The 22,928-nt window shown below is 55.5% G+C and overlaps 4 protein-coding genes across 24 annotated transcripts in view; 2 read left to right on the top strand and 2 right to left on the bottom strand.

The window, feature by feature from the left end:
* Positions 1-4,100, top strand: part of STRADA (STE20 related adaptor alpha) — a 41,789-nt gene extending 37,689 nt beyond the window's left edge. For 4 of the 11 annotated variants that reach the window (XM_054458965.2, XM_054458973.2, XM_054458967.2 and 1 more), the window contains 4 exons: positions 224-328; positions 2,370-2,611; positions 2,905-2,947; positions 3,201-4,100. In XM_054458965.2, coding sequence (XP_054314940.1) covers positions 224-328; positions 2,370-2,611; positions 2,905-2,947; positions 3,201-3,353 — 543 coding nt within the window. In that variant the 3' untranslated portion in view covers positions 3,354-4,100. Of the gene's footprint in view, positions 1-223; positions 329-2,369; positions 2,612-2,904; positions 2,948-3,093 lie in introns of all 11 variants that reach the window. The other 7 variants (XM_054458968.2, XM_054458966.2, XM_054458963.2 and 4 more) reach the window with 2 other exon arrangements.
* A 974-nt stretch (positions 4,101-5,074) lies between these two features.
* On the bottom strand, positions 5,075-7,619 carry LOC134738769 (basic proline-rich protein-like). Its single transcript, XM_063657051.1, has 3 exons — positions 7,556-7,619; positions 7,274-7,389; positions 5,075-6,990 (listed from the first exon to the last, which is right to left on the bottom strand). The coding sequence occupies exons 1-3, from the start codon at positions 7,617-7,619 to the stop codon at positions 5,920-5,922; spliced, it is 1,251 nt and encodes a 416-aa protein (XP_063513121.1). The 3' UTR covers positions 5,075-5,919.
* On the top strand, positions 5,832-9,110 carry LIMD2 (LIM domain containing 2). Of its 5 annotated transcripts, none has more exons than XM_054458961.2 (5): positions 5,832-5,962; positions 7,568-7,659; positions 7,847-7,888; positions 7,978-8,117; positions 8,205-9,110. In XM_054458961.2, exons 2-5 carry the CDS (start codon positions 7,618-7,620, stop codon positions 8,362-8,364), a joined length of 384 nt encoding a protein of 127 aa, XP_054314936.1. In that variant the 5' UTR covers positions 5,832-5,962; positions 7,568-7,617; the 3' UTR covers positions 8,365-9,110. The 5 variants fall into 5 exon arrangements, with proteins under 5 accessions (XP_054314936.1, XP_054314933.1, XP_063512368.1 ...); XM_054458958.2 differs by lacking the exon at positions 5,832-5,962 and adding an exon at positions 6,747-6,882; XM_063656298.1 differs by lacking the exon at positions 5,832-5,962 and adding an exon at positions 6,782-6,882 and having other exon boundaries at positions 7,521-7,659.
* Positions 9,111-10,609: 1,499 nt separating this feature from the next.
* The window catches only part of MAP3K3 (mitogen-activated protein kinase kinase kinase 3), a 74,810-nt gene continuing 62,491 nt past the window's right edge, over positions 10,610-22,928 (bottom strand). For 5 of the 7 annotated variants that reach the window (XM_054458953.2, XM_054458955.2, XM_063656295.1 and 2 more), the window contains 9 exons: positions 21,180-21,253; positions 18,328-18,395; positions 18,041-18,133; positions 17,187-17,378; positions 16,503-16,651; positions 15,681-15,812; positions 15,052-15,181; positions 14,492-14,669; positions 10,610-13,361 (listed from right to left, as the gene is read on the bottom strand). In XM_054458953.2, the coding sequence (XP_054314928.1) occupies positions 13,133-13,361; positions 14,492-14,669; positions 15,052-15,181; positions 15,681-15,812; positions 16,503-16,651; positions 17,187-17,378; positions 18,041-18,133; positions 18,328-18,395; positions 21,180-21,253 (1,245 nt within the window). In that variant the 3' untranslated portion in view covers positions 10,610-13,132. The remainder of the gene's footprint in view (positions 13,362-14,491; positions 14,670-15,051; positions 15,182-15,680; positions 15,813-16,502; positions 16,652-17,186; positions 17,379-18,040; positions 18,134-18,327; positions 18,396-21,179; positions 21,254-22,928) is intronic. The other 2 variants (XM_054458954.2, XM_054458956.2) reach the window with 1 other exon arrangement.

The raw sequence follows: 22,928 nt of genomic DNA, 5'->3' as shown, positions 1-22,928 counted from the left end.
CTAAGCAGGGGCATGGGGCTGGCACTTCCTGCTCCTTACAGAGCATCACCAAACAGTTGCAGGTGGTAAAATAGCAGTTAGTCTTCAGTAGCACAGGCAAGGAGAGTCATTAGCAGCAGGTCCTGATTTGGGGACAGCCATCCTTTTCCTCTCTTTAGTTCTACCCTTTTTCTAAGAACAAAGACCAAATGGGGCAATCTGTGGCCTTTTTTTTCTGGCTTAGAATCTCCAGGGTTATGATGCCAAGTCTGACATCTACAGTGTGGGAATCACAGCCTGTGAACTGGCCAACGGCCACGTCCCCTTTAAGGATATGCCTGCCACCCAGGTAAGGCTGCTGCCCATCGGTTTCCTTCTTGCCTGCTTGCCTTCCACAGATGTTCGTTGAGTAGCTCTCACACTCAGGACACAGACCAGGAATACTAAGATGAAAGACCCTGTCTTTTCCTTCAAGAAGTCCCACCCAGTGAGGGATGGTGACCTCACTCTTTGTTTACTTCCTGTGGCAAACTTGGTGGTAAGGGAGGCCAGCTTGGGGAGGCAAGCCCGGGAGCAGGGGTGCAAATGGAGGCCCACACGCTACATGTCTATTTGAAACATATACATTAAGCTAACCAGTTTTTATAAATGTACAAAATATGTTCTATCCTCCTACTTGGATAAATATACCTGGAAGGTCAGTTTCTAATTTAGAATTCCCACAGCGCTCAACCGCATTCCAGCCAACACCTTTGGAACCCCCATTCTGTAAGTTCAGCTTCTGTTCATGCCCCTCCAGATGCCTGTCCTCTGGCCACCCCTAGGATCCAAGGGTGCACAGTCAGTGGCACAGTCTACCCTTGGGAAAACAGACCCAGGGAAGAGGCTTATTCAAGCCTCATTAAATCCAGAAAATGGATTTGGGGTCATTTGGGCAAGGATTACCTGGGTCCCAGCTACTTGGAGTGTGGTCTAGAACTGGGAGGGGCAGGATGCAGACTCTAAGTAAGCCACTTCCGGAACCCACAGGCTGTTTGCCCGGTGGTAGGGGCAGCTGGAGGGTGGCCAGAGTACAGCCCCCCAGAGCAGGGGCCCAGGGAGGTCCTGGGAGGAGGCAGCCTTGAGTTGGAAGGCAGACAGCAGTCACCTGTGTGGAGGAGGAACTAGGACACTCTTCTCGGCAGACAGCAGCATGTGCAGAGACCCAGAGTCTAGAAAAAACAGATCTGGAGAACAGCAAGGAGGTGTAAATGGTATAAATGGCCAAGGTGCAGTGCTTCTTGGGGGCTGCCAGGTGACAGGCGCAGAAGGAAGCAAGGGTACGTTGTGAAGGGCTTTGATGCCACTTTAGAGCACTGGTTCCTGTCCTAAAGCCTGTGGAGCAGTGCTGAGGATTCTAAGCACAGGAGTGACAGCATAAGCTAGCTCATTTACAAAGACCACCCCGGCAGATGGATTAGATCCAGTAGATCAGTTAGGGGGGTATGGAAGTCTATGTGAGGAATCTAGGAGATCTCAGTAAAATAATTCAGTGACAGAGGATGCTCAGGAAAGAATTAAAAGGCGACTGAGGGGGAACAAGAAGTCCAGGCCTAGAAGCAGCACCATCCACTAGAATTTGCTGCAGCGAAGGAGGGCTTCTGTGGCTGCACTGTCCAGCGTGGGAGCCATGAGACTGTGTGGCTGTCAAGCATTTAGAAGGTGACCAGTGAGACTGGGACTGAATTTTAAACCTCATTTAAATCGAAATAGCCACAAGTGGCTAGTGGCTATCACGTTAGTGCAGCTCTAGAGCAATTTCCAGGTTTCTGGCTTGGACAGCTTATGCGGTCATGAGGACTTCCACGAGGACAGCAGTCCCAGGTGGGGCTGGTTCTATATGTGTTGAGTTGGGGTACTTTGGAACAGCCACCCAGCCTGGCCTCCCCTTGGGCATCTTGCTCCTGTGTGGCCTGCTGCAGCGACAGCTCAGGCTGTGGCACTGCAGGGACTGCCTCTCAGACCTCATCGGATCCACCTGGGCATGGCAGACGGCTGCGCTTCAAAGCAGGTTCATCTGGCTGCTCCTTCCCTCTAGGGTGAGGACTCTACAGTAAAAGGAATTTGATGCCTTGTAGAGGGAGAGAGGAAACCGTGAGCCCTGCTTTCCAGCCATGGCAAAAGCGGGTACTTTTGTGCAACCCCTCTGCTTTCACGTTGGCCTGCCTAGGGCGGAGCTGCCACACCAGTGACCAGCGTTTCTTTGGGAAAATTGGACTTACTCCACTTCCACCTTTTCCACTCTTCAAATGATCACATTTGCATATTGGGAACAGTGTATTTGTGAAGAGACTCTCAGGCCTTCCAGGGACCCCCCCCTACAGCCCAGGTCCTGGTTCTGTCCTCCCCAGATGCTGCTAGAGAAACTGAATGGCACAGTGCCCTGCCTGTTGGATACCAGCACCATCCCCGCTGAGGAGCTGACCATGAGCCCTTCGCGCTCAGTGGCCAACTCTGGCCTGAGTGACAGCCTGACCACCAGCACCCCCCGGCCCTCCAACGGCGACTCGCCTTCCCACCCCTACCACCGAACCTTCTCCCCCCACTTCCACCACTTTGTGGAGCAGTGCCTTCAGCGCAACCCGGATGCCAGGTATTCCTGCTGGCCTTGGCCTGGGCTTCGGGAGAGCAGAGGGTGCTCAAGAGGGTAAGGCCAGGGTGTGAAGGGACGCACCTCTCAAAGGTTCTGCAGGGGAATCTGGAGCTACACACAGGAGGGATCAGCTCCTGGGTGTGTCAGAGGCCAGCCTGGGGAGCTCTGGCCACTGCTTCCCATGAGCTGAGGGAGAGGGAGAGGGGACCTGAGGCTGAGGCATAAGTGGCAGGATTTCGGGAAGCTGGGGGCACGGCAGTGATGCTGCGGTCTCTCCTCCCCTTTCCCTCCAGGCCCAGTGCCAGCACCCTCCTGAACCACTCTTTCTTCAAGCAGGTATCGTAGCCCCTTCGTTCTGGTTCTGGTTCTAGTTCTGGTTCTAACAACTCACGATCCCTTTAGCTTTCTCTCCCCTCCCTTTGAATGAGAGAAACTACCCCGCTTCCGAAGCCCCTGAAAGACACTGCTCCTTCCTCTCATAGAGTTGGCTCCGACAGCCCGTCTGCCACCAGGCCATGGTTCCTTGCCCTATGGTGTCCTGGGACCCAGAGCAACAGGATCTGTCACCCACCTCTCTCTTCTCCCCCAGATCAAGCGACGTGCCTCAGAGGCTTTGCCCGAATTGCTTCGTCCTGTCACCCCCATCACCAATTTTGAGGGCAGCCAGTCTCAGGATCACAGTGGAATCTTTGGCCTGGTAACAAACCTGGAAGAGCTGGAGGTGGACGATTGGGAGTTCTGAGCCTCTGCAAACTGCGCATTCTCCAGCCAGGGACGCAGAGGCCACCCAGTGGCCCTTCCTGAGGGCCGGCCACATTCCCGCCCTCCTGGGCAGATTGGGTAGAAAGGACATTCTTCCAGGAAAGTTGACTGCTGACTGATTGGGAAAGAAAATCCTGGAGAGACACTTCACTGCTCCAAGGCTTTTGAGACACAAGGGAATCTCAACAACCAGGGATCAGGAGGGTCCAAAGCCGACATTCCCAGTCCTGTGAGCTCAGGTGACCTCCTCCGCAGAAGGAAGAGATGCTGCTCTGGCCCTGGGAGCTGAATTCCAAGCCCAGGGTTTGACTCCTTAACCCCGAGGACCGCCACCTCTTCCCAGTGCTTGCGACCAGCCTCATTCTATTTAACTTTGCTCTCAGATCCTATAGGTCAGTGAAAGGGCAAGTAGTAAGCTGCCTGCCTCCCTTCCCTCAGACTTCTCCCTCATAATTCCAGAGAAGGGCATTTCTGTCTTTTTTAAGCACAGACTAAGGCTGGAACAGTCCATCCTTATCCCCTTCTGGCTTGGGCCCTGACACCTAAGTCTTTCCCACGGTTTATGTGTGTGCCTCATTCCTTTCCCACCAAGAATCCATCTTAGCGCCTGTTGCCAGCTGCCCTGGTGCTTTCTCCAAGGGCCATCAGTGTCTTGCCTAGCTTGAGGGCTTAAGTCCTTATGCTGTGTTAGTTTTGTTGTCAGAACAAATTAAAATTTCCAGAGACATTGCTGGAGAATGGCATTGTGTCTACATCAGCTCAGGGGCTACAGGCTGCTTCCTGGTGTGTGTGCTTGCAGGGATGGCCGTGCTGCCCCAGGTGAGAGCCGTCCCACCATCCAAGAGCAGGCCCATGGGTGCTCACGGAAGCTCAGCAGTGACCTCTTTCACTAGATAGACCAGTTTATTTGAAAACCTATAACAGATCTGTTTCTTAACATCTAAAATTTTAAGACTATGAATTTTAGCCTGTGGTCATCAAACCACTTTGGAGCTAAAAAGGTCCAAAGATTGAGATTGAAGCAGAGGATGCTAGCGGCCTTTGGCAGGAAAGGAGGTAGAAGGGTTTGTCTTGCAACCTGACCTGGGTGTCTCCTTACTCTGGGTGCTAGCACCCAAAGAGCAGGAAACCTAAGAACCAGCCCCGCCCATCCCTGCCATCCTGGCTGGCACCAGCGAGTGTAAGCCAGGGGGTGCAAATCTGAGGCTCCCTGCAGTGCTTCCAGGGCACACGGCTTACCCTTCTCCCAGTCCCTCAGGGGGAAGGCCCTCCCCCAGCTCAGGCACCTCAAATGCCCCTCTAACCTGAAGCTGCTCTGAACTATCAGGTGCCCTCGCTTTCCGTTTCCTCCCAAATTTTAACAGCAGTTTAAAGAAGAAAAGTAAGCCTCTATGGGCAGTGAGAGGCTAAGTTGAAGGGAATGACACCGACCCTGGGCTAGGATGGGGCCTGGTGCGAGGGAGTGTGTGTGGGGGGGCTCATTTCCGGCCCTCCTCCCCCTGCTTTAAACCTCAAGTTCCCTTCGCCCCGCCCCGCCCCCCCTTTCCCCCGCCCCCCACAGAGTCTCTCTGTCGCCCAGGCTGGTGTGCACTGGCTTCATCTTGACTCACTGTAGCTTCCACCTCCCGGGTTCAAGCGATTCTTCTGCCTCAGCCTCCCAAGTAGCTAGGATTATAGGCACACACCACCACGCCTGGATAATTTTTGTATTTTTAGTAGAGATGGGATTTCACCATGTGAGCTAGGCTGGTCTCGAACTTCTGACCTCGTGATCCACCTGCCTCTGCCTTCCAAAGTGCTGGGACTACAGGCGTGAGCCACCGCCGAGCCAAGTTCCCTTTTTTTTTTTTGTTTTTTGTTTTTAACGCTGGTCATCAGTTTCCTTTGCTTCCGGATGCATTCTGCACCTTGCTGTCGGGGCATTCTCAATGCCCATCTGCAGTTCAGCCCACAGGCCCGTCCTGGGCAGGGTGCCGGGGCCTCACCATGCCCAATGGCAGCGAACCCTGCTCCTGGTATCCCTGGGGCTTCCCGTTTCTTGCATCAAACAGCCCCTTTGGAGAATCTGATGACAGGTGTGGAAGCTTTCACGAGAGGCAGCCACTTTAGAGGGTCTGACACTCCCCACTAGAGAGTCGGCCCACAGTGCAGACAAAACACAGATCTTCCTCTAGAGAAAACAGAAGGCTGGAGAGGAGACGCGGAGCTGGTCCGTGGAGCCCGCCAGCCTGGGAAACAGCTGGGCGCTGGGGAAGCTGCAGCCTCCCTGCTCCCCTGCCAGGCGTCGGGCGGGAGCTTTTCTGTTCCCTGACAAGCGCGTGGGCCGCCACTGCTATTCCTGCCACAGTGTGGGAAGGCGCTGGACTCAGGGCTGTGCTTCCCGGAGCTGCTTCTAGCCTGATTTCAGGCCAAGCCACGCGGTCCCTGGTGCCCGGGGAGGCGCCGGCCTCGCCGCCGCTTCAAAGCGAGTGGCCGTCTCTCGCCTGCTGTGCCTCCGGCCTGCTGTGCGGCTGCAGGGAGGGAGCAGCTCTGCGGCCCGAGCTCTGTCACCTCAGCTTTCTGGGCCGCGGCTCCCACGTGAGAAATGAGGTGCGCTTGTTGGAGGGGTGGCCCCCGTTGCTGCCCACAGAATTCCGCCCCAGAAACGCTTGAGGACGTGGAGCCTCGGGGGACGGGTGCTCCGGGAACCACGCATACCGGCTTCCCCAGCCCGTCGCAGGGTTGCAGAGGCGCCGAGGGCTGGTGGGGCCGCCGGGCCCTCGTGCAGGCTCCTCCCCGCAGCCTCGCGGCCGGGCCTGGTGGGGACCGTGTGCCCAGACGCCGCCGCCAGCCTCGTGGGCCGCAAAGGGGCGGGGCGGCCCCTGGCGGCGGGAGGACTCGGCGGCTCGAGGGACCCCGGGCGGGTCTCTGAGGCCCCACAGCTCTGGGCGGGGATGGGGGCGCCGGCGCCTACGCGCGAGGCCATCTGGGGGAAACTGAGGCAGTGAATGGCCCAGGCCCAGCCCGGTTATCCCGGAGTCAGGCTGGGAGCGCCCGGTGTCCCGCGACCGCAGCCGCCGCAGCCTGAACTCGTCCCCTCCCCGTGGGATGCGGAGCGCGGCCCTTCCATCCTGTCCCTGCCACCGTCGCTTCCCCACGCCGGCCGCCGTCGGGATGGGCAGACGGCGCGCCGGTACCCGAGGCCTGCGAGCGCGAGGCCCGCGGGGCGCTGCGGAGCCGGGAGCGCGGAGCCGGGGCAGGGGATAGACAAAGGCGGGGACGGCGGCGAGGGGAAGACAAAGCGCGGAGGGGGGTCGGCGGCGGCGCCGGGGCCCCGGAGGCGGCTCCGGGCGCGGCGGAGCCAATGGGCGGGCGCGGGGCGGGGGCCGGCGGGGGCGGTGCAGCGATAAGGCGGTGGCGGCGGCGGCGGCTCGGGGACCACTGGCAGCGGCAGCAGCTCGCGCCCGCGCCCTCCTCGTACCCGTGCGCCCCCGGAGACCGATCCCGCCCCGCGGCCCAGGCCGGGCCTGGTGAGAGCCGCGGGGGGAGGGGCCGCGTCCGGCTCCGGAACCGGGAGAGGCGCCGAGGGGTGTGGGGTGAGGGCCGCCCGTGGGGTCCCGGCGAGTCGGCGAGCCGCTCTGGCCCGGGGCGCACAGGCTCGAGTCCTCGTTTCAGGGCCGGCCCCCGGCTGGGCGGAGCCGAGACCCGCTGGCTGGGCTCGCGGCGTCGGGGTCTGGGGTCGGGTCCGTGCGGGGCCAGGTCGGGGGCCGAGGGGCGGGGCGGGCGGGGACCGCGGGCGCTGTCCAGGGGCTGCGCAGCCTAGGCCAGGACGCCCTGGCGCGGCGCAGGGCAGCGAGGGCCGGGGTCAGGTCGGGGCAGCGGCTTCTCATCGAGGCCCCGCCGGCCCCGACCTCCCCTCACCCCAAGCGGGGTCCCAGCCCGCGGGGCGCACACGGCGGCTGCGCGGGAGCCCCCGGCCCCTCCGCTCCCGCTAACTTTGTTCTTCCGAGGGACGGTGCCACTCGGGACCCCGGCCCCTGGGGAGCAGGGGTGGGGGAGGTGGGTGAGGGGCGGAAGTGGCAAGACCAAGAGCAACAGGAAATGACTTAGGGAAAGTCCCAACCGCAATCCCCCTAGCCCCTGCCTGTCAACACCCCCCACCCTGCAGGCTGGGGCCGGGCTGGCGGGGCCCTCCCGACTGACTTCCCCTTGCAGAACCCAGCGGGTGCCGCGTCTCCACCCGAGGCTTCCACCTCCAACGAGCCATGTTCCAGGCTGCAGGAGCCGCCCAGGCCACCCCCTCTCATGTAAGTGCCCGGCTGGGTGGGAGGACCCCCCGGACAGGAGCCTGGCCTGGGGTGAAGGGGAGAGGCGCCAGAGTTTGCCGGCCCCCTTTGTGCCCTGCGGCACGCCCCTGGGCCTTGGGCTGATGGCTGCAGCCCTGGTCCAGGGCCTCCCGGAGCTGCCCCTACCCTGACCGCACCTCTCCCTCAGGACGCCAAAGGCGGCGGCAGCAGCACGGTGCAGCGCTCCAAGGTAGGGGCCTGGGGCCGGGTGTGCGGGAGGAGGGGTGTGAGGGAGCGGGATGGGCACTGGGGCAGCACCTGGCTGAGCATCCCGCACAGTCCTTTAGCCTGCGGGCCCAGGTGAAGGAGACCTGCGCCGCCTGCCAGAAGACCGTGTACCCCATGGAGCGGCTGGTGGCCGACAAGCTCATTTTCCACAACTCTTGCTTCTGCTGCAAGCACTGTCACACCAAGCTCAGGTGCGCCCCTGCCCTGCCCGCCCCCGCCTCGCCTGCCAACCCAGCCCCGACCTGACCTGACCTGACGCCGTTGTTTGGCTTCTGCAGCCTGGGCAGCTATGCCGCGCTGCACGGGGAGTTCTACTGCAAACCCCACTTCCAGCAGCTGTTTAAGAGCAAAGGCAACTACGACGAGGGGTTTGGCCGCAAGCAGCACAAGGAGCTCTGGGCCCACAAGGAGGTGGACCCCCGCACCAAGACGGCCTGAGGCCTCTGTAACCTTCCACCCCCTCTGCGGAGGGCCTGGAGCCGGCAGGGGGAAGGTGGGAAGGAGGTTGAGCTGGGCTTGCGTGGGAGCCAGGTGGGAAGGGGATGAGGCTTGCTCAGGCGTAGGGGCCCAGGGCAGGGCTCTGCTCCAGGACTCCTTCCTTCTTCCTTCTCCCGCAGCCGGTGAGGGTTTGGGAACCAGGATTGGGGTCTGCCCACCACCCTGCTTCCTGCTTCGTTCAGCCGCCCTCCCCACCTCACCCCAGGACCCCCTGGGAGGCCCCCAAGCCCAGCTTCCCTATCTAGGTGCCTTTTCTCCAGCAAGGAGTCAGCATGCCCCGCTCAGGGTCCCAAGCTCCCTCACTGCCACCGGAGACTGTGTGGCCCCCACATCTCCCCATCTACCTCTACCCTTAACCTGGTTCTGAGCCACGGAGACAGGGAGGAAGGAGCGCGACAGTGCCACCTGTTGGGCCTCATAAATGCCCCTGCAGCCCATGGGGGAGGGGATGGGGAAGCGGAGCCACCCTGCCTCTGCAGGGCAAGGCAGGGCCTGCCCCAGTGGGGCTTGGGACCATCTCGAACCACCAGCGTCGAGAAGCAGAAGCAAAAGCACTCGCCAGGCTGCAGCCTCAGGCACTGGCAGGGGCTGGTGCGGCCCCACTCCCCTCCCCCGCTCCCATTTCTGCCCATCCTGTTGTGACCAACCCCGTTTTAAACATGTTTCAATAGATCCAGATTCTCTATTGTGTGGCCTGCTGGGGGATCTGTCGCAGGAAGGGTGCAGACTCACCATGGGGAGGGCATGGGGGGGACAGGGCCAGCCCCGAGTACCTCAGCCCTGATGGGGACAGGGGGTTAGAAGTGGGTGTCAGTTCCCTGACACACCATTGAGAAATGGGAGGGCTCCTCTTCACAGCGAGGGCTTCATGCTGTCACACCCACAGTGGTTTTGGAACCGAAACTCCACCTCGCCCCTCAGTTCTGCGTTGGTTCAGACCCACCAACTTACCATATGCACCCCATTGTGAAGAGGCCTGAGAGCGGGAGAGCCAGGCTGCCAGTGGGTGATGGCGCCTGTCCTCGATGCACTTCAGTGCCTGGGGTGCAAGCTGCCGTGTTCCCTGGCTGGTTCCAGCTGTCTAGCTCCCTCCCTTCTTCCTAGCCCTTTGACCTGGAAGTTATCGAAGAATGGCAGGAACCAGCAGACCCAGCAAGTGCTGCCCAAGGTTTTAGTGACCCCTGGATTGTCCCCCCTCATCGTTCTCCCTCGCTGCTGTCATCATCCCCTTGCCTTTTCAAGCTCTGGGGAGGTGCAGTCACAGCTACTGTCCCAGGAAATCCAAAGAGAAACTACATCTGCTTCTCTGAAAACCCAGGGACAATGAGGGATGAGTTCACAGCAGAGCAAACCAGGCAAGCTGGGAGAACCTGAGGGCGCCCCGGTGGGACACAGGCAGAAGTCTGGGTTGTCCTGCTCCAGATTCAACTTCCTGATGTCTCCAGACATGGGATCGATGAGAACAGAGACTCCTGGAGGGTTTGCTGCCACCACACCATACAACTGCCCGAGTTCCTAAGTGGCCTCCCCATGGAACAGGGCAGGGAGCTGGGCCACAGGCTCCAGTGTCACATGAGTCACTATGCTGAGGCAGGCACTGCTCCTCGAGGGAGCAGAGCGAATACTCAGCAGAGATGGTGCCCCAGGCCTGGGTCCTCCCAAGTGTGAAGTGAGCAGCTCAGAGCCTCTCAGGGCAGGCCAACTTCCTGCACCAGAGGTCTCAGACGGCAAGGACAGTCTTGGTTCGGTTAAGCAACAGTAGCAGATGACCACAAGGGGGTACCTGGAGAGATGGCTCTTGGAGACACCTGACCCCTGCCCTGCAAAGATGGGACTGAAGGAAGTCCTCCGGGCCAGGAAGACCCTACCAAATATCATGAAAGCTCCAGGAACCCAGCCACTGGTGATATTCAGGTCGTGAGGGCCAGCAGTGCCACCTTGGTAAATCAGCCCTGTTGGGACCACCCCAGTGGAGCTCCTGGAGGGGCAAGTGGAGGAAAGGGGCAGACACCTCTGGACTGACAGTGGTACCAGCCAGGTCACCCCAGGACCCCTCGACTTGGAGTCAAGTTCTCTTCTGCTTGAGAGGCCCAAGCTCGTTGCCAGGCACCATACCTGGTCCCTGCTAAGCAAAAACCTACCTCCACCCCCTACCACCGAAAGCACTGCCACAGGACCCCTCTGATATAAATGATCCCTTTTATTGTAAGTAATGCGCAACACTGGCCTGGCTTTGCACTGCAAGCCCTCGGTCAAGATATAGTCAAATAACTATGGCTGCAGGTTCCACAGTTCCACAATAACCATGGCTGCACAATCCACAATTCAGACACAGACATAGAGCTGGGGTGGGTGGGAGGGGCAGGAGGGTGGCAGAGTGCGGACTGTCCCCAGCCCTGGCCTCTCAATGCGGAGTTGGCCCAGGCAGACACACCCCATGGAATGATGAGAAAGTGACAGCACAGCCCCTTCCCACAGCAAGCCTGGGGCTGCCAGGAAACTGCCCTTCAGAACCTTTGGGCCCAGGTCACCCTGAAGCTCCACAACTTTTTATCTGGATTAGTTATTTAAAAACAATAAATTAAGCAACAACTTGGTCCTGAGGATGCTGAGCCAGCATGTCCACAGTTTTTGGCACAAAAAAAATTAGAGTCTGTTTTGCTTTTTTGGAGTGCAGGGTTTGTTGGCTTGTCTTCAAATTCATTTTCAAAACATTCCCAGTGAGGTAAGACCCCAGGGGGTGGAGCTCTGTAAGACCCTGAACCTGGGACGCACAGTCAAGTCAGCCAGCACCATGCTCTGTATCCTCTTGGGGAACAGGGACTGGGGATGGGGGTGCGGGCCAGGAAGAGTATGCAGCCACCAAGATGGGGTCGTAGAGGCCGAGCTGCCACACAGCAGCTTTGGTCGAGATGAGGGCCGGGCCCCACCCTGGGCAAGGGCCGAGGTGGAAGCAGGAGCCTATGCTGTCTTCAGAGGGCAGTGTGGGATACAGGGGCTCATAGAGCCCCTGGGAGAAAAGGGATGGACACAGGAGGGTCCAGGCCCAACTGGCGCATGCGACACACACTTCTGCAAAACCAGCTGCTTTCATTTTCTCTTCTCTCTCTCGAGGCGTCCATCACCTGTAACAGTCTAGAATTGATATATATAAAAACCATCAAATATGATCTGAGATATAAATTAACAAGTACAAGGCCTCACATTACATGATGTGAAAAGGCTAAAAACAGCGATAGAAACTACATTCATAAAAGTGCATCGTCAACATACAACGAAGGCTTTGGCTTGTTCTGTGCCCGTGGGGATGTAGGCATGGCTGGCAGGGCTGCCTGGCACTAATCCCCAGCTCCCTGGAGATGCCCATCCCTGGGCACTGGCTTTTTTTTTTTTTTTCCTTTAATAACAACTCCCAAGGAAACTGGGTGTTGAGAGGGAGGAGCTCTAGCAATAGGCACATTTTGGAGGGGAGGGGCCGGAAGAAAGGACCAGCGCCCAGGCTGAGGTAAATATGGCCAACTCTAAGCTGCTTGGAGATGCTGTTTCCCCAACCCCTGCTGCCACTCCCCCACCAGGGGAGGAGCTACAAGGGAAAGGGGCTGAGACCTCAAGGGGATGGACAAGGCTGGCTAAGGAAGAACAGAGCTGGCGGTTTTGGACACAGCTGGTGGTAGCACATGGGCTTTCCCTTCTACCAGACGGAGTGGGCTCTGGCCTAGCAGGTCACGACTCAGGCAGCCTGAGACACCTCCTCGGGCTCTCTAGGATCAGGGCACCAGCCGGGCCAGATGCCCCCACCGTGTCGTCCATCTCCCCTTCTGCTCCAGTGGGGAACAAAGGCTGGGCCACGAGCACAAAGGCCACAACCTTCAGCTCTTTCCAATGCAGCCTAGGCCCAAGCCCACAGCAGGGGTACTCAGAGCCCAGAGGGCACACACAGTCTCCAGTTTAGAAACTGGGTACAGCATAAGAGTGACTCCAACTTGTAAAACAGAGACAACTGCATTGACAAAACTGGATCCCCCCTCAGTGGCAGCAGTTCCACATCGTGGGCCCCTGCCTGGGAGAGGCAGGGTCATGGCCACAGGCAGGACAGGCTCCTCCTTCCCTGAATAAGGCAGCATGACATTTGCTTCATTCATCTTTGGTAAAGGACAGGACTGGCAGAGCCAACCTGGGGCTCTGGGGGACGGCAGCCTGGGCCTCTGCCTGCCACTGCTAGCGAGTGCTGGCCTTTCCCTCAGACTTGAGGGAGCTCATCCAGCCCAGAGACACCCTGGTGGTCTCCAGACATTGGAAGGAAAAACAAAATAACACTTTGAATGAAAATAACACTCTTCATACCCTGGCGTCAGTCTCGTGCCCCCAGACCCTCTGGGCTTCGGTGCCAATTGCAGTGTCAGGACACATCCCCGAGGGTGGGGCCCACGGCCGCCTTGCACACTGTTCCCAGCCCCTACCCCTCCACGCTGAGCTCAGGACACTGGAGCTCCTGGATCTGACAGGCTGAGGGCTCCCAGTCCTGAGGCTGCAGCCACCCCACCCCGGCTCTGAGCCCCAGTGGCGGAAGGGACACAGACCGACGCGGGCTGGGCTGCCACTCCATGGTCCACAGCCTTGCCTGGGAGAAGCAGCAACTTCACTGAGCCCAGCAGCAGCCCCCTGCCATGCAGCAAAGGGCGACCGGCAGCTGTGTGGCCGTGAGAGCTCAGTACATGAGCTGTGCAAAGTGGTGTGTGAGCAGCTCCTCAGCTGAAGGTCTCTGGCGAGCCTCCACAAAAATGCGCCTCAGGAAGTCCCGGCCATGTTCAGAGATGTGGGAGGGCAGCTGAGGATTGGTGGGCTGGGTGGCAATCTTGAAGATGGCGGCCATAGCTTCATACTCTGCCCACGGAGGTTTCTCTGTCAGCATCTCCACCACAGTGCAGCCTAGGCTCCTGGAAAGAGAGAACCCCGTGTCACCCCTCAGCCAGCCCTGGACTCCCAGCTGTCCTGCCCACCACTGCAGAAGGAGGCGACTTTCTCAGAGCATGCTGAGGTGCAGGACAGGCCAAGCTGAGGGATACCTCAGCTTGGATGCCTGTCCACGTGGGCCTCAAGGACCTACACTCACCACACACCTGGGTACTTCTTGAAATTGGGAAAAAGAGAATCACTTAGCCTTGACAGAAATAACTCTACAATAACTGTATTAGCTACCCATAGCTGCTCTTAACAAATGACCACAAACTTAGAGGCAGGAAAACACCACAAATGTATCATCTTACAGTTCTGAAGGTCAGAGGACTAAAATCAGTCTCACAGGGCTAAAGTCAAGGTGGCGGCAGGGCTGGTTCCTGTCAGAGGCTCTGAAGGGAGAACCTGTTTCCTTGCCTTTCCTGGGTTCTAGAGGCCACCTGCATTTTGTGGCTCATGGTCCCCTCCTTGTATTACTCCAACCTCTTGCTTTCATCGTCTCACCTCCTATTAGCCACTCTGACCTGTTGAGACCCTTCTGTAAGGACCCTTAATCCAGGATAATCCATCCATCCCAAAACCCTTAACCTAATCCTATCTGCAAAGGCCCTTTGCTATATACAATCACATTTACAGATCCAGGAATTAGGCAGTGGACATCTTTGGGGGGCCATTATTCAGCCCACAATAGCTTTCCAAGGGGAGAAGCTCTCACGACTTAGGGGCCATTTCAGAGGATAGACACAAGGTTATGTCGAGCAAGTGCAAACTGTCTTGAGTGCTAGGAGAAGGGACAGAAGCCTGCTCCTGTTGAGAAACTGGTCCAGGCCTTCAGGCCTTCAGAGTGGATCCTGCTTCCTTAAGAGATTTAGCAAACATGAGGGATGTTTTCCATGGCCTAAGTTCCCAGCTCTAATGGGAGTGTGCTTTGAGCACCACCCATCTGGTGTGTGTGCTACTGCACCCAACAATAAATACCCTTGCACACACTGCAGCCTAGGCCCTGGGCACACTCCCTCCTGCCACACCACAAAGTCCCCAGGGTGTGTTTCTAATGGAGGGCCACTATGGCCTGGGTGGAAGAAGGGGTTCTGCATGTCCCAGTGCTCACCACACGTCTGCTTTCCTTCCATAGCCCTCGCCGCTGATCACCTCAGGGCTCATCCAGTAGGGTGTGCCAGTGACGGAGCGCATGCCCGTCCCCGACATACAGATCGTCTGCAGGCGTTTGCTGGCCCCAAAGTCCCCCAGCTTTACATTCCCAGCAGAGTCTCGGAGGATGTTGGCTCCTGAGGCATGAAAGGGCAGAGGCTGCAACCCTGGACCCTCTTGCATTTTCTCCCATCCTCCCCACCCCCAGGGCACTGAGAGCTGCTGGAGAGGGCAGGGCTACCACTGAATTACACATGAACTGCAAAGGGCAAAGGATTTAGCAAAGGGGAGTTTCAGATCTACCACACAAAATGACCATCTCCAAGGCCAACATGTAGAGGGAACTTGGCAATATTCTCTCATATTGCTCAACCAATCTTCTCACCAGTTCCTCAAGGAAACAATTGGGGTCTCACTTTTCAGAAAGTTCAGAATGGTTAAGTTATTGGCCCCTGCAGGCACTCAATGGTAGACTTGAACCCAGGTCCTGGGGACTCCATGTATCCTGGCCCTGCTCACCCTTAATGTCCCGGTGAACAATCATGTTGCTGTGCAGGTAGGACATGCCCTCCAGGATCTGCCGCGTGTACTTTCGGGTCACGCTCTCTGTCAGAGCACCGTAAGCCTTCAGCTGGTCTTTCACCGAGCCCTGGCAGCCACAAGAAGTCAGAGGAGTCCCCTCAGGGGAGGGCTGGTGGAGAGGCAAGCCCATTCCAGCCCCCAGCATGGCAGCAAAGGAGTGATTTGTTCAATTCCTGTTTGGCTGGGCAGGGCATTTTGCCAGCAGCTGTCAGGCAGTTTGGAAAAGAGAGTACCACAAGTCCTTCTCAAGCAGCGCGCCACCCAAATCCAGGAGCAGGGAGGCCTCTCTGCTCCAGATGAAGGCTGCATTTACTGGACAGTGGGCCAGCCCTGCATGCCTCGGGGGAGGGCTGGACCTAGGACAGCTGACATCTCATACTCCCACTGCAACCTGAGGTGGGGCCCTCCTGACTCCAAGTCCCACCATCACCTCACTTTGCTCCTCTGGGCCTCTGGAGCCTCAGGTGTTCAAACTCCTATCCAAGGTGACCCCTCTTCTGCAGGCCCCAGCCCCCAGTTCAGGCCCTCTTTTGTGTGTGTCTCACATGCATTCAAGGGGCACATACCCCTGGCATGTACTCCATGAAGATGGTCAGGGTCTTCTCAGCGCGGTCCCGCAGACAGCCATAGTACTGCACGATGCGTTCATGCTGCAAGTTCTTTAGCAACTGGATCTCGCACTCCAGAGCACTCACCTCCTAGGGGAAGGGTCAGTGGTCGCCTCAGCTCTCAGGGCCCTAGTTCTGCCCGCCTGGGTTCAGCTCAGCTTGCCCTAGTTAGTGGCCTCACAGGGGTCTGCCTTGGGAACCGCAGCTGGAGAAAAGGGGGACTCTCTTAACTGTCTAGCTCTCGGCCACAATGCTGGGCAGGCCTTGGGATGGTGGCACTCCCATGGGTGGAAGGAGGCAGGGAGGTGGGAGAAGGGGCTGTGGGTGCTTAGTTAAGGTAACTGCTGTTTGTCCACTCAACTTGAAGTATAAGCCACGTTGAAAGCTGACTGCAAAGACAGGCCATATGATTCCTCCTTTAGAGTTGGACCAAGTGAAGGAGCCCCACAGCTCCTTCCTGGGCTGAGGGCTGGAGAAGAGATACTTGTCTGGGGGAGGGAGTCCCCTCTGTGGCACAGGTCATCACCTCTCAGTTTGGGTTACTTGGTACTTTGGCATCAGCTTAGTTCCTTACACCCAATCCCTCCCCGCCAGGTGCTTGCTGCTCTTCAGACCACAGTCCTTTCACCCTGTGGCTGGGGCCAGGATGGACAGAAAGGGAGTTTGGGAAGAATGACAGAGAAAGCAACCTACAGCATCTCAAGCAACTACTCTGTGTTGTAAGACAGGCATTTTTGTTAAAAGGAGGGGTCTGGAAGTCAGACCACGGGGAAAGTGTACCTTGCTTGTCTCAGGACTGTCTGGATCAAATTGGACCTGCTTGGAAGCAAGTTCACGTCCTGTGTCCACGTCATAGCACAAATAGACCCTGCCGAAGGCACCCTGGCCCAGGAGCTTTCCCCGGCGCCAATTGATGGGGGCACTGGGAGCTACAGGAGAGCAGAAGGAAAGAGTTACTTTGTGTACATTATTTATGAATATCCCCCATTCATTCTCCAGGAACAGGGCCTCTGGCTCAGGCTCCCCCTCACCCAGCACCATCACATCATCTCTTAGTAGAGCATCTCCACCACAATCTGGAGCAAGCCCAGTGCCCTAGTCACTCGGACCTGAAGTCAGAGTCCTAAGAACAGAGGATTGGCTGAAGTCATGGTTAAATTGCTCTTCTGCATTGACCAAATACATTTCCTTCCAAAGCCCCTAAATAGCTTAATACGGCAGGGATGAAGGGTGTGCTCTTCCCTAGTTCAAACGTGGAAAAACTAAAGATCAGAGAGGAGAAGAGGCTTGTCACACAATAGTGGAGCCAGGCTTCAGGCACTCCAAGGCTTATCCCGTGTGGTGCATATGGGACAAAGCCACCACCTGCTGAGCCTAAGGGTCCCAGGGGCCCAGCTGTTATGCCCCCGTAGCTTGTCTGAGACCGCCTGGGCAGTCTCCTCCTAGCCAGGGACAGCTCCTCACACTTGGTTGGCACATTCCTCTCCTGCACAGAGAGGGCATTCTCGCTGTCTGCACTCCGCAGGCGCCCACGGGGGTCCAGGTACTGCACAGCCAGACCCATGTTCTCGCCATTTGTGCTCAGGGAGCGGCTGGAGGGCACCAGGGTGAACAAGTTGCCTTGATGACGCCGTATTCGGGGAAATGTTCTTCTGCCTGAAAGGGTGCAAGGGCCAGAGTAGAGCAAGTCACACCCCGGGCTACGAGGCGGAATGTACAAACCAGGTCTGAGACACCCCGGGCTACAAGGTGGAATGTACAAACCAGGTCTCAGCCAGAAGTGATAGATAATACCAGCTCCAGCCCATCCTGTCCGCACTCCCACCTGCCTCATTCCACAGAGGCTGCTGTCCCAAGCACTCCAAGAATCAGGACAAAAGCAGAAATTAGGAAGTAGTCTGGTTCAGGGAGATCTTGCCAAAGGGAAGGTGTATGGCTGGCCGACAGGCTCCCAATTGCTTGCAAGGCCAAGCCACACCCGAAGGCACTGATTTCCTTGTATCCTACTCCTTACCCCTCTGCAGGGCCCAGGCCACCTGCTGCTGTGGGGCAGAAGAGGGCATGGGAGAGATGGTGCCCCTGGAGCACACCACTGGCTTCAACCAAGGTCAGAGTTCCCAGTGGCAACATCTGGTCTACAAATACTATCTTCCCTGTTTTTGTTTTTGTTTTTTTCCTGTCTCCCATGCCTCAAGTCTGGGCCACAATTCCTCAGGAATGAAGGAAAATACAGGCACCGCATGGACAAACCCACCCTCCTCATGGCGGCTTGTCCTTTCTTGAGGCAGCCAGCAGGGAGCAGGTGAAAAAGCACTCACCATCACTGTAGTCCTTGTGGTGCACAGACACGTGGTAGCGCCGGGGGTAGGTTCCACCTTTGACCCCTTTGTCATAAAGCTGAGTTTCCCGATCTGAGTAAGATAGGGGAATCACTGGCTTCTGGGTAGGTCAATGTGAGCCATTTAAGCCCCCAAGTCCCCAAGGCACCTGAGACCTCAAAGCAGCAAGCCCAAGGAGAGCTACTGACTCAGAACAGTTGAAGCAGAGCCACCTGAGGCCCCACCCAGACACCCTGCATTGCCCACCCAGGCTCTGTGGAACTCACCTGAGTATTCCTGTCTGTTGTCAGGGAAGCTCTGGGCACGGGACATTCGTGATTTCCGGAAGGATGGGCTGGAGAAAACAAAAAGAAAAAACAGACTCCCGCACACTTCCACAGCAACCCAGCAGGGCGTCCAGGCAGTCTCCCTTTCTAACCCCTGCCACAGCATGAGGTGGGGGAAGCAGATTTTGCGGGAAACAGCCCTTTTCTGAGCCCAGCTCCTGCTTTCTCCACCCTCCCTTCACTAGTCTGTGACCCAAATCTGACAGCACCATGAGTGGTAAATCTCCCCCATCGGACTCACTCCAGCCTGGCTGCACAGCCCTCTCCCTCCTCGGCCTTTCTTCCCACCTCTGTAACAGGCAAAGAGCTCCAAGAGAATCCTTTGCCCAGGGCAGTAATAAAAACAGCCACAGCATCATCACTGATAGGATGCTGCTTTCTTACCTATTTTCTAAAGTGAGCTTTTTCTCATTTAATCCTCAGAACGCTGTGAGGTAGCAAATACACCATATAATAAAAATAACATAATAGCAGATCCACTTGTTGAGCAGCTAGGCTGTTTCTGTCTTCACAGACACCCCTACAGATTAGGCACACACAGTCCTATTTATATGCTCAAACACAGAGCTAGGAAGACAGGGCCAGACTGTTTTTTTTTTTTTTTTTGAGACAGTCTCGCTCTGCTGCCAGGCTGGAGTGCAGCAGCATAATCTCAGCTCACTGCAACCTCTGCCTCGCAGGTTCAAGTGATTCTCTTGCCTCAGCCTCCCAAGTAGCTGGGACTACAGGCATGTGCCACTGGCCAGGATGGTCTCGATCTCTTGACCTTGTGATCCACCTGCCTCGGCCTCCCAAAGTGCTGGGATTACAGGCATGAGCCACCACGCCCAGCCCCAGACTTTTTTTTTTTTTTTAAGATGGAGTCTCGCTCTGTCACCCAGGCTGGAGTGCAGTGGCGCAATCTTGGCTCACTGCAACCTCCCTCTCCTGGGTTCGAGCTATTCTCCTGCCTCAGCCTCCTAAGTAGCTGGGATTACGGCACCTGCCACCACACCCAGCTATTTTTTTTTTTGTTTTTTTTTGTATTTTTTAGTAGAGACAGGGTTTCACTGTGTTGGCCAGGCTGGTCTCGAACTCCTGACCTCATGATCCGCCCACCTTGGCCACCCAAAGGGCTGGGATTACAGTCATGAGCCACCGCACCCGGCTTTTTTTTTTTTTTTTTTTTTTTGCAGTTTTAGTAGAGACGGGGTTTCGCTATGCTGGTCAGGCTGGTCTAAAACTCCTGACCTCAGGTGATCCGCCTGCCCCGGCTTCCCAAAGTGCTGGGATTACAGGCGTGAGCCACTGTGCCTCAAGGCCAGACTTTAAATCCAGGTCTATGACCCCAAAGTCTATGTTCTTGCTGCTAAACCAGGCATCTTTCTTTCACCTTAATCACCACCATCCCATTTTGGAGATGGGGAAATTCAGGAACAGAGAGGTTAAAAGACTTGTCTGAAGCCATTCAACTAATATTTGGTGGAGCTGGGACTGGATCTAGGTTTGTCTGGCTCCAGATCTCATGCCCTTTCCCAGATCCCATGAAGGGAAGATGAGAGCCCTGAGCCCAAGTCAGGCTGGACCTCAAGGAAGTAAGTCTAGGTCATTCACAATGAGAAGAAAACAAAGTACTGTAGGCACAGAGGAAAAAACCCAAGAATAGAGAGGCGGGTAAATTTAGCTATCTTTCCCAGCACCCACCTGAATGGCCCTTTCCCTTACACAAGAGTGCTTATTGGCCTTTTGCGGGGGCCACAGGTTTGAAACTCTCAAGGCAGTGGCACAAGGGGGCTGCCCCCTCATTTCCCAACTATTAGACCTTCTGTAGTCCTCCTCTCTCCCCTTTCCCCTCCAAAGCTTAGGAGATGATCCAAAGCCAGAGTCAATCCCTGTCTTGGCAGAGCCCTCAGTCTATGACAGCAAGCCCTGGCACTCTTGCCTGTGCCTTCTCACTCCCCTGGTTGGAAAGCAAGCCCCAAACAAGGCTACACGTTGGAAACCAAGTAACCATGACTGTATTCTATGATATCTAAAGGGAAGACAGTGCTCATCAGTGCTCAGGTCTATTAGGCAAGACAATGCAAATTTAGCCATAGTCACAATATCACTACCCAAATGAACAATTAATCAGTTACACAAAGTAAAAAAATCCCCAAACCTGCTCCATAGCCTCTGACCACAGTCCTAAGCCCAGACAGACGTGATCAAAAGTGCTCTTGGGCATAATGAGGCAGAGGCGAGGGAGTGGCAAGATCAATGCCAAGGCCTCTCCAAACATACCCTTGCGATTTGGTATGTAAAGGACACCACTTGTTTCCTCCCAAAGTGTAAGAAGAAGATATACACCAAGCAGGCGGCATGGTACACTAGGCATTCTGGATATTCTGTTTTTGGGTTTCAGTTTCTTACTCCACCAAAAACACTTGGAATAAAAAATGATGGTAAAACAACAGATGAGAATTCAGTTTTCCCCCTAAAACACTGACAGTCCACTCCTTCTCAGTTCAGATCACAGCAGTGAGGCCAAAAGTACGAGAGCGGCATATATTATATGGAAAGTCAAGACATGTAAAGCACTTAGAACAACAAAGCAAGTACTTAATAAATGAGCTGCTATTTTATGAGCTATTATTACATTCATTTAATTATGCCATCATAACATTCTCATGGTGTTTGGGAAATTAAGGAGAAGGCTTTTCCTAGAAGCATGATGTTTTAACCCTGGGCCTGCAGAGCTAACTCTTCTTCCTCAACCCATCAGTTCCAAAAATGCCTATGCATTACCCTCCAAACCACCCACAGTCCCATACCTGTCTGCTGACCTGTCCAAGGATTGGCAGCTTCCAGACAAGGAATTTTCTGCACTGCTCAGGGGATCCAGCATCTGTAAGGCAAGTCAAACAATGAAGCCACACCCCCAGCCCCAATTCCCCTCAGTGACCCAGGCTTTATGGCAAGGGCCAGCAAATGGGCCTTTTTGTCAAAATATGAAAGTGTCCTTTTTCTCCCCATGCAGTGAGAAGAATGGTTAGAAAGGTACCACCCTCCCCCTTAGTTTGAAAGGCAAGTTTCCAGGAGGGAGAAAAATGCTTGGCTGGCATCCCAAGGAGCTCTGGCAGGAGAGCAAAGCAGAGGCTCTGCTTTTCTTGTTGGCATGTTCTTGGCTCATTAACACTGGAGCCTGGCGCTGGAGATGGTACTACCCTGCTGAGCCTTCCAGTGAGTTCGGGTGGGACCTTAATGCTTCTGTTTACACTCCATAATTTATAATTTACAAAGACAAGGATTGCCTCATTTCACAGATGTGCATTACAGGCCTAGAAAGGTTAGGAGACTTGTCTAAAGTCATAAAACTAGTTAGTGCACAGCTGATACCAGAACAAAAATGTCCCAGTTCCTGGTCCAATGCAGAGGTAATAGATATCTAAATATAATAAAATATTTCTCTGGCCCCTGGTCAAATGCAGCAACAAAAGGCCTTTGGAATCCCTTTTTCTCCAATCAATGTCCTGAAGGTCCTCCCTTTCATTTTCTCTGCACAAAAGTGGGGGTGGGGGTGGGGGTGGGGGTGGGGTCTTCAATTTCAGAATATTCATTATCTGAGCTCCAACATTAAACATCAAATAGGGGCCAGAGTTGGTGGCTCATGCCTATAATCCTAGCACTTTGGGAGTCCGAGAGGGAAGGATCACTTGCACTCAGGAGTTCAAGACCAGCCTAGGCAACATAGTGAGACCTTGTTTCTGTATAAATATTTTTTAATTAATTAAAAAAAATTACATAGGGAAACAAAGTATCAGAATTATGAAAATTTACTAACGACCTCCATAAAATCAGTTTCCAACTCAAATATTTTTTTCCCATTTAATACTAGGGTCCATCCCCACCCATAATTCCAAATGCTTTAGGTCATGTTGTCACACATGATTTTTAAAAATCTGCCAATCAAGGCAAATTAATTGCAAAGTAAAACTGCAAATGTTGCTAAAGATACAGGATGAAACCAACATGGGAGAGAATTGCTTTCAATCCATCAGATGCATATTTGGCAAATTTAGACCAGTTAACAGAAAAAGACAAAATGGACAAATAAATAACATGGCACGTGTGGTGGAGGAAGAATACCAAAGATTCACAAGAGGCCTTGGGGGAAACTGCTGAGTCCTGTGAACTCTCTTGTAAAAAATGACGTTCTTTATGGTCAGAAGTCACGTAGGGAGTGAAGGACGTTACACTGTGCTAGCATTTTGTTGTTGTTGCTGTTGTTCGAGACAGGGTCTCATTCTGTCACCTAAGCTGGAGTGCAATTCACTGCAGCCTGGGCTCAAGTGATCCTCCCACCTCAGCCTCCCGAGTAGCTGGGACTATAAGCAGGTGTGCCACTATGCCCAGCTAATTAAATTTTTTTTTTTTTTAGAGACAGGGTCTTGCTATATTGCCCAGGCTGGTCTTTAACTCCTGACCTCAAGCAATCCTCCTGCCTTGGCCTCCCAAAGTGCTGGGATTACAGGTATGAGCCACTGCGACCAGACTGGCATAATTTTTGTTGGAAAAATTAG

This window comes from Pongo pygmaeus, chromosome 19, assembly GCF_028885625.2.
Source record: "Pongo pygmaeus isolate AG05252 chromosome 19, NHGRI_mPonPyg2-v2.0_pri, whole genome shotgun sequence".
Classification (NCBI taxonomy): domain Eukaryota; kingdom Metazoa; phylum Chordata; class Mammalia; order Primates; family Hominidae; genus Pongo; species Pongo pygmaeus.
The sequence above is the reverse complement of the archived record's forward strand: the minus strand, read 5'-3'. Positions and strand labels throughout refer to the sequence as shown.